The sequence below is a fragment of the Eutrema salsugineum genome, unplaced genomic scaffold, assembly GCF_000478725.1.
Source record: "Eutrema salsugineum unplaced genomic scaffold, Eutsalg1_0 scaffold_10, whole genome shotgun sequence".
NCBI classification, from domain to species: domain Eukaryota; kingdom Viridiplantae; phylum Streptophyta; class Magnoliopsida; order Brassicales; family Brassicaceae; genus Eutrema; species Eutrema salsugineum.
In genome coordinates this window covers 6,163,558-6,173,894 of record NW_006256908.1, presented here as the reverse complement: position 1 = coordinate 6,173,894, position 10,337 = coordinate 6,163,558, and the positions used below count along the sequence as shown (strand labels likewise).

At 34.0% G+C, this 10,337-nt stretch overlaps 1 protein-coding gene across 4 annotated transcripts; it reads left to right on the top strand.

Annotated features, from left to right (window-relative positions):
• Window positions 1-2,386: 2,386 nt before the first annotated feature.
• LOC18027301 lies at window positions 2,387-5,426 on the top strand. Of its 4 annotated transcripts, XM_024147927.1 has the most exons (5): window positions 2,399-2,498; window positions 2,580-2,716; window positions 3,168-4,099; window positions 4,206-4,979; window positions 5,081-5,110. In XM_024147927.1, exons 3-5 carry the CDS (start codon window positions 3,182-3,184, stop codon window positions 5,108-5,110), a joined length of 1,722 nt encoding a protein of 573 aa, XP_024003695.1. In that variant the 5' UTR covers window positions 2,399-2,498; window positions 2,580-2,716; window positions 3,168-3,181. The 4 variants fall into 4 exon arrangements, with proteins under 4 accessions (XP_006410215.1, XP_006410216.1, XP_024003695.1 ...); XM_006410152.2 differs by lacking the exon at window positions 2,580-2,716 and having other exon boundaries at window positions 2,387-2,498; XM_006410153.2 differs by having other exon boundaries at window positions 2,398-2,716.
• Window positions 5,427-10,337: the final 4,911 nt, after the last annotated feature.

Here is a 10,337-nt window from a genome sequence, read left to right as displayed (position 1 = left end):
TGATTTATGTTGATTATTCAGATATTTTTAAACCAAAAACAAAATTAGTAGAAGTATCGTAAAACAAGAGAAAAAGAAGCTAATAATTATGAAAGGAAACATATAGTTTAACTTGGGCCAGAATGCTTCAGATCTTATGACCCATTTGCAAAGTTATTCTCAAACCCAAATACAACAAACCTTTATTGTATATAAGTATACGTATATGTTATATTCTGGTTTCTACCTCTCTCACTAACTGTATGATAGTATTTACAACTCTGATATTTTCTTTAAACATTTAAATTATACGTTACGATGCAAAATAAAAAAAATATGGTAAAAGAAAAAACTACGTGTAGCAGAACATTTTATTTGAATTTGAGTGTACTCTGATATGGTATCCTCTTTGATCAGTTGAAAGATACGAAATCTGCTAATGGTTTCAATGTTACAGCTAAAAGACTCAAACGAGTGGAATAACTTTATTTTATTTGACACATAAAACTTTATTTTATCAATCACTAATACTATTATTATTTAAAGAATATAAAATAGAAATGAAATGAGAGTAAGATTTAGGTAAGAGAGAAACGAACGAATATGACGTATTTTATTGTCTTCGTCTCATTGATTAATTTGTTTGTGTATTGATTGCTTATCCGTAGTCCGTAGATGATTCGACCATTTGATATTTTTATAGGATACCGGTGCATTGCTGGATATATATTTTTTGTGTTTATAAAGTAACTAAAATATTTTAATAATTATCTAGTTGACAGGCGAAATGATTGCAAAAGAAAGCTACATCATGTTAAATAAATAACTAAAAGCTCACATTCGGACTAGCAAACATCTCACATCTAATTTAGATGATCTGAGTTACATATCAGAATTATGATTCTAAACTGATTCAAAAAAACCACTTTATATCCAAAAAAAAAAAAGATTCAGAAAACCCCAGTTTACTAGAAAAACAAAAAACAACCAGTTATACGTTTGCAAATAAAAAAAAACATTCCAGATATGTTTATTAAAGGCTCGAGAAATGAAAGGAACTTTGTTGTAATAAGTTGACCATGCCACCAGACCAGTTACGTCGGTCATATAATCGATAATTGATGATTAAGTTGAATGTTTTTTTAAAAAATAACTTCCTTTCACGGATTCGCACGTCAATAAATACCAAATACAAAGAGAAAAGTAACCGATGACCACCCTCACATGATTTTATGACGAAAGAATGGAGATCTGATGACTGTATTGACTATTGAGTACCCTTTGTCCTCGCAGTTTTTTAAGTTTAATAGACAAAGACATTTTCTTGGTAGAGTTGGGTTTTTTCCTATCAAAATGAAGTTTATTATGAATATAAAGAATGACTAGAATTTAACTACACCTTGACTAGTTACCAAAAAAATGTCAGAGGTAAATGACCTAAATTTTGGATTCATAGTAGTAATATATCAGATAAAAACAATTTCTGAAATCAAGAATGTAAAGTAACGTATCATTAGTTGGGAATCAAAAGTAACGTATCATTATAACACTCCCAATGTTAATACTGTAAAAGGTTCCTTTCTTTCTCGTTTTGGTCACTACTGTCTATTTGTTTGAATACTATATTTTTGACAACCTAGCACCTGCTATATTCTTTTTTTTCCCCCCCACTACATATTCTCCTCTTCATTATTTATACTAATAACTTTTTGCACTCTTGTTATTTGTTTGTATCTTTCTCATGTAAGTTCGATCTGTTCCCTTTAACTCATTCACAAACTTTATATATTAAATTATTGATACTGTTTTTTTTTATTTATTTCGAATACAGTATGTGTTCTACAATATGTTAAAAACAAAACTATTGTATACAACGTAAAGTTTAAAAGATATAATCTTAAGAAATATTGTATAGTTCTCGTTGCCTATAGGACCAATACCTTAACCTAAGAGATTAGTATATACTTATCGTCCCATCCTCTATCATAGAAAGCTGAAGAACACCATGTGGTAGTTATCCATTTTTATTCATTGTTTTTTTTTCCAACCATTGATTCATAGTTAAATCTCTGAAAATGTCCAATTTAATCATTATAGTATTTAACTGATTCGGATAATTAAATCTTTGAACATAACAAACAATACCTATTTGCATGCCTACTAAATTCCACCTAGTCCCTATTATACGGAGCACATGATATGATCGTAAAGAAAGTACATGTTCATATACTTGATAGGGAGACTAGGAAAGATAACTAGCTAGTGTGAACCGAAAATAAAATTAAAAAAAAAAAATAAGAAGAAAAAAATAAAAAATTCCATTTTAAGTATTAGTAAATTAATCAACATGCATTATATAAGTTATTTTGACAAGAAAGAAAAAGACGAATTACGAATATGACAACCTCATTATATTCCTTTCATCACCACCTCTCTTCATCATTTTCTCTCCCAAATCACTTCTCCTCTTCTCTGCTCTCTCTCTCATTCTTTCTCTTCAATCCCGCGTATTTTCACTGGTATTTCACTTCCTCTCTCTATCTGTATTTCTATATCAATATGTGAATATTTCTCTCTGGATCGTCTTATTCTTGCTGCAGTGTTATTTGAAATCCATTTCGCTGCCACAACTTACGAGTTTTCAATTGGAAGCTACTTTTCTTGCTCTGTTTCTTCAAGAAGAATTTCAATCTTCAGCTTAGTTTTTCCCCCTCTCTATTTGTCTGCTTTATACACAGTAAGTACGAATATGTATATGCGTGTATGTATTCCTGTTTTTGCGTATTAATGGCAGATTACGATTGGGAAGAGAAAAAAAAAAGATTAAATCTTTTTCTTCGTTTTTCCAAAATTCTGTCTAATTGATTTGGATTCATAAATTATGGGCTCACGCGTATACCATTTGAATCTGTATTTTTTGTGGGGTTTTAAATATTAAATCTTTATTTCTGCCTGGAAACTTTGTTTGACGAAGAAAGAAAATCTGGATAAGTTTTCAAGAAGCTTATGGTATCAGTCAAGGCGGCTAAAGACCACCTATTTCTCTCTTTGAGTAATGAATCAATGAGTTTTGATTTGATGGGTCTGTGACAAGCTTGGCTTAGATTCTTGAAAAGGAAGAAACAGAGCTGCTATGCAAATTTACATGGTGTTCGACGTTGTTCTGACGATGATTTAAATTATTGCAGAAACAAGGGATTAGATGCTAATGATGATGATGGAAGAGAAGCAATTGGATTTCAACCGCCCGCTTATCTCAGTTAGACGGCCTACGCAAGCTTCAGAATCAGAGAGCAAAGCAACATCTTCTGATTCATTAACCAGCAAGATTCCTCCTTCTCCACCGGTTTACAAGTCTGATATCAAGTCAGGTCCTGTGAGGAATCCAGGAACAGTCCCTTTTCAATGGGAACACAAACCGGGTAAACCAAAAGACGAAAGAAAACCGGATTCACAAGGTCTTGTGGAGACACATTTTGTGCCAAAGCTTCCTCCTGGGAGGAGAGTTATGAATGGTAGTAGAGAACGAGAAGAATCAGGGAAGAAATCTGAAACTGATACTCGTAGTAATGTGGAGGATGCAAAGAGTTATAGTTCTCGGTACGATGATGATAGTGATGAGACATATCTTGATGCAACTGATACGCTTTCAAGAACCGAGTCATTCTTCTTTAACTGTAGTAATGTTAGTGGTGTGGATGGTCAGGGGATACTAGTAGAGCCATTTGGGACCTTATCGAGTGATCGGAAAACTCAGGATCTAATGATGGGGAGATTCTTGCCTGCAGCTAAAGCCTTGACTTCAGAAACACCTCCACTTCTTGCTAGGAAACCGCCTAAACCAGAGGAACCGGCCATGAAGAAGCTAGTGTTGGTAAAAGAGAAACAGAACAAAGCCGAGCAGAATCCATATCGATTCCAACAAGAGGAAGTGGGAAAAAACACGAGCAGCATGGGTTCTGGTGTTTGTGGATTAGTACCTCAGATATGCTTGAGAAGCTCTTTTGGAGTATTGAATTTGGTTCCATCTGTGAGAATGCAGGCACAAAGAGCTGTTTCTGTTCGCCGTATGCGTTCTAAGTATCAAGATTCTACTCCTTGTAATGAAATTCAGAACAAGGTGAATTGTTTACTTTCTCCTTCTCACCGTCTTTGTTCATCATCTCACTGAAAGTATTTTTTTTTTTGTTTTTTCTGATTAAATTTCCTTCTTTTTCTCTTCATAGCAAACCAATGAAACTGTGAATGAAGATAAGAGGAAGCTGAAGCTAAATGGATCAGTTGCACAAGGGCCTTCATTTCCAGTATCTTCTACTCCAGAAAGAAAAGAGAGCGCAGCTTCACGCACTAAAATCAGCAAAAACTTTGGTGAGCTTTTGGCTAGTGATGATACTACATGGAAGCCTTCATTGGAGGCTCCTGTGGCCGAGAAAACTCTGTATGTAGACACTGTGCATTCAGTAGACAAGAAGGTGCAAGAAGAGTTCAAGGAGGAATCTTTACTAAAAGATTATCCTTCAGTAGATGTTGTTCCTGTTAAAGAAGATGCTCAGAGCTTGATTGGAGCTGGGGAAGAAGAGAAAATATATGTTAAAAGAGATGAGGATACTACTGAATTCTCAAGTCTAAAAGTTGAAGAATGTCCTGATCACGCTATTGTTGTTGCACTGCCAAAATCCATTGTGGTAGAAGAGATTACAAAGGAGAAGATTGATCTTGAAGCCCAATTGCAGAGAAACACTACAAATCTTGAAAGTTCCAGGCTTCATCATCGTTCAACTTATCACATTGTTCCTCCACCACCATTACCAAAAGCTCCTTCAGATTCTTGGTTAAAGCGTACCTTACCAACAATCCCATCAAAGAAAAACTCATTCACATGGTTACAGTCTCTTGGCACAGAAAATAATAATCACGTTACCAAGATTCAAGCAAATCCCAAGTGGGAAACTATGGTTAAAACCTCCAACACACAGCAAGGGTTTGTATGCTTCTCGAAGGTAAACAAATGTGTCTTAATTTACAAATTTATTGCTTGGCCGAATGTTTTTTCTTTTGCAAATTGATTAGCTTACTTGTTGAACATGTTTTGGTCTTTCAGGAGACACTCAACCCTATACCAGAGTCATAGCAAGACAAAAAAAATTCTTACCGGAGGTAATGCAGAGACTGTAAATTTTCCACACCAAAAACTTGTAAATTTCAACAATAAAAGGCTCTGCCAATAATGTTTGGTTTTTTTTTTTTTTTTTTTTTTTAACTCATCTTCCAAGTTTTCTCTTTAATTATTTGTGTAAATCTGAATTAAAAGGTTCCTAAAAAGAGAAAGCTATGGAGATAATTGTCTCAAATGTTGTCTGTCACTTGTGGTGGGGGTTTCTTGTTGAAGTGATGTACAGCTCATGTTAACAGAGATTTTGTGGCAATAATACTCCATAATTCCACGTGACACTGCTTCTTTTCCCTTCTTTATTCTTTACTATTAGAATATTTTTTGTTCTTCTGTAATTATGTTTTTGAAATGTAGAGAGAGCACTAGAAAGGAAACCTGAAAACTGCAGAATTGAATTGAATACCTTGACTAGATTGCAACAATATATTGGTGTAATAAATTCAAATTTCAACTACTTTTAGTGTCATGGAAGGATCAAATGTTTATAGAGAAAGTAAAAAGAAAAAAAAAATTTAAAAGGTTTCTTCATCAGGTAGATAGATATGAAAGAAGCTACTGCTTTTGGCCTTTTAGGGATGTTTTGTTCTTGATCTTCATGATTCTTCTGTCTTTATCACTTGTATCCATGGTGGTCTTTGCTTTGCTCCAAAAAGAAGAAAAAGAAGAAGGATTCGGGTAGCTGTGGCGGTTGCATTGGTGGAGGCGGATGTGGTGGTTGAGGAGGTTGCTAGTGAGATATCTCTTGGTCTTTGGTGAGTGTCTTTGGTTTTACTTAACTACGAATACGTACGATTAGCGACTCAGCATATACAAACCAAAATCTCGTTGATCATATATGGTTTTGGTTTAGAAAATTAAATGAGGACGACTTGCATGTATACAAACATCATTCGATTATTTTATGAGTACGAGCATATACCACTAGCCAAATATCTATCATAATAAATGTTTTTGATTTTAGAAAATGAATTGACCTTAGGTCTTAGCCGATTATGACTGATTTACTTTACTAACCAATCTATATCTAGTTAAATGACAGATAGAACATGCTGATAATCTAACAATTATATTAACCTCCCCAAATAAATGGGTTGGTTCCACAAAGGTCTATACATAAAAATATCAAGTAAATGCAGAATCTAATATAAATTTGTTTCAAATTTTCAAAACCAAATAATGAATTAGTAAACAAAATATTCCAAGGTATGGATTACGACCATCCATGAAAGTCCAGGGACCTTATCATAAGACTATTAAGCATCCCTCATATAGAACCAAATGTTAAAGCACGTTGAAAAGTAGCCAGAGGGACCTTATCATAAGACTTTTAAGCATCGCTTATATTGAACCAAATCTAAGCACGTTGAAAAGTAGCCACCTCATATAAACCAAAATTTTCTTACATGACATCAAAGAAACTTGTAGATTTTTACGTATTACTCTTACGTAACCACACACCGACACACCTAACGTACGCGGTAAGCCAACATTGTCCATTAAAGAATTACCTACAAATAATGCTTTTTATTTCTCACACATCCAAAAGCATATATAAATCCTTACCAAAACCGAATCCAAAGTCTCAAACTTAACCAAAATATACACAAGAGAATATGGTGAGAAGCATATTGAGCGACGTTCGAACCAGTGGCTTTGGTTTAGTTTGTGGGATATTGGTGGTTGCAGCCACCTTCTCCGTAATAGCCATGGCCGTATTTGTTTGCACCGGTGAAAAAAAATCTGAAAAAAATGAGACGAAACATAGACCATATATTTTTGGAGCGTCTGGCGGTGGAGGCGGTTGTGGTGGTAGAGGAGGTTGTGGTGGTAGAGGAGGTTGTGGTGGAGGAGGAGGTTGTGGCGGTGGTGGTGGTGGAGGAGGTTGCTAGATATCTCTTTGGTACATTTTCAGAACGTATTTGTATTTATGACCAACTTGCTTATAATATCTAGGCATACCCAAGCACAAATATCTATTTGCTGTAGTATCAGATCAGATTCTTACATCATCTTATTATTGCCACTTAAATAGTTCTATCGTTTGTATTTCACCATGTTATAATTTCTTTTTGACGTCATAATATGTTATAATAAAATGGAAAAGTTAATTGGAAATGAGAATATATAACCGACAAGTAATACAGTATAGAATCAAACCCAGTAATCGAGGAGTTATCATCCATTTTTTTTTGTTGTTGTTCATTTAGGAGAATTATCATCATTTTAACATGATGCCACATTTTTTTTGTTTTTCGAGCACAAACATATTTCATATAAATCCGTTTCTCCTTCTCAACCAAAGAGTACTATAATCAAGAATGCATAATGAACTTCATATGAAGAACTTAAAAAAAAAACTTCATATGAAGAAGTTTTATTGGCTGTAAGATCAACACATTGGTTGGCTTGTCTTCCTTGCTTGGAAAGTGATAGTTGGTCAAATTATTTTATTACTTGTCATGTTAATTTCTCTGGTATAAACTATGAACCTTGGCCATTCTCGAGGTTCAGCTACCGCTTTCACCAATATCTTTGAATCATTCTCAAAAATTACCTCTTCATAGCCAAGATTATCCAAACATGTCATGATCCAAAAAAGAGTTATAGCTTCTGCCTCCATAATGTTACAACAGAATTTTCGAGAAATTTGAGCTCAGCCTAGAAATTAAAATGAATGACAAACAAAAAATAGATATCGTGAACTTTTACAATAAGAATTATGAAATGTAGAATGAAATTTTGGAAGAGACTCATATCGGTTTTTGTAAAACAAATAAAACATTTGGTTGATACCACACAATATAGATCAAATGTAAAAGCAAAAATAATTAAAAAGATGTTAGTTATCACACACGATTAAATTACACTTGAGTTTGTGTGTGGTCCAAACATGTCTTGTTGTAGTGTGATAGATATTTCATTTCTTCTTCTTTTTTTCTTGGGGCAATTTTCATTTCTTTTATTTGTAACTTTCCAAATATGTATTATCTATCACAATAAATTGGTCTGGTTTATAAAATGGAATCTACCTTAATTCTTCACTGAATCATGTGATTGGTTTAATTTAGCAACAAAACAAATTTCGGAAATACTCAAATATGGCAAGACTTTGGCATGTGAGCATGCAAGTACAGACAATGAGACTCCTATAATAAGAGATGTAGAAAAAACATTTATCTTGCCTTGCAGATATCGAAGAGAGAAGGAAAAACAGAACAGCGAACTAACAGAGAAAGGTTTATGTTAATTTGTCAAAGTATTCTCCATCTGCATCATTGTTGCAACAGATTAATGCCATAGGAGCAAAACAGAGAGAGAGAGAGAATACAAAATTGATTGCATTTAAGGAAAACTCTAAAACGGTAAGACTTTGGCATGTGAACTAGCAAATGGTACAAACAATGAGACTCCTATGATAAGAGATGGAGAGTAGCAAGAACATTGATTTGAGATATTACCCCAAGCTAAAGCAAGAAAGAAATGCCATAGGAGCAAAACAGAGAGAGAGAGAATACAGACAATGAGACTCCTATGATAAGAGATGTAGAAAGAACATTGATTTGAGAAAATGCCTCAAGCTAAAGCATCCCGGAGAGCTATCTCGGTAAAGACATAGAAAAATACAGAAACAAGCTATAGAAGCTACTCAGTTACAGATTAAGAGCTTCCCGTTCAGTTCATCTGCTGACCCATAGTCCAAGCTTAGCTCGGATTATAGAAGGATCTAGAAGATCCATATGATCAAAGAAGATATTGTGAATATATTCTAGAGATTTGTAAATATCTTTATATGATTTTATTAGTTAGATTATTAGGTTAATTCATTCTCTATATAAATGTATCTACTATGTACATTCAATCAATGTGAGTCAATATACAATTATTCCAATCATAAACTCTCATCACTCTAATATGGTATCATAGCAGGTTTGCTCCAAAGTTTTGATCTGGTGATCAAACTTCTTTTTCATTTTTTTTCTTAAGCCAAGTGCTTCTAAAATTTAATTATATCATGGACCTCTGAATCTAAGCCAGAGTGTTTCCGAGTTATAGATCTAACGATCAAACTCCTTTTTCTCTCTACATTTCTTCTTTTTCACCGTCATTTGCTTCTTCTTACACAAATGGCTGGTCTACTTCCTCTCTGTTTCCCCTTCCCATCTCTATCTGTCTCTTTTTCTTATTCACAAAAAAATAAATAATAAGTGGCTGCGTTGGTTTTATTTTTCTACGTTCTAATTAGGTTTGATACATTCAAAAGAAAATAAAAATTAGATATTTTATATATATTTTTTTTTCTTTTTGGTTTCTCGTTGTATTTTTTATTCTATTAAAAAAAACATGTTCTACAAGTTTTCGTTCCAATTTTTGATTTTTGATTTCAGTCATATATATAAAAAAAGTTTTCATCGTGTTCTTTCAATAAAAAAAATTAAAAAAAAACATAAAAAGGAAGAAAATAAACTCTATTTCTTCTTCCTCAAGAAACTAAGTCACGAGCCTATCTCCACCCAAGCACAGTTTCCACTGCCACATCCCACTGGCTCAAAACCGCCATGGTCAACACCGTTCTTCATGCTATTGAGGCTTTCACCGCAATCATATCGCATCTCTCTTGCATCTTTGTCGCCTCGTTGTCATGGTTTGTTGTCCTCCCATCCGCTTGTTCAGCACGTGCATTCAACGTCTTCCACAAAGTCCAAAGAATACACCAGCTCTTACTTGATCAATCTGAAGTCAATCTCAAACCATTGATTCCGCTTCGCTCCATCACACATTGAGCTTGAGGGGGCGTATAGAAGGATCTAGAAGATCCATATGATAAAAGAAGATATTGTGAATATATTCTAGAGATTTGTAAATATCTTTATATGAGTTTATTAGTTAGATTATTAGGTTAATTCATTCTCTATATAAATGTAGCTACTATGTACATTCAATACAATTCTTCCAATCCTAAACTCTCATCACTCTAATATTACCGAGATAGTTCTCTCCTGGATGCTTTAGCTTACACAGCTCCAAATGCGCCTTCACATTTGGTTCTTTGCTGGGACTAATGTAACAAGCCACATACGTCTTCATCATCCTCAAATTACCTGAGACCACAATTCTGGTGGCCATCAGTTCACCTTTGGAGCTACGTTGTAGCTGGCTGTGTAAGCCCACTGAGAGCACAGTTCAT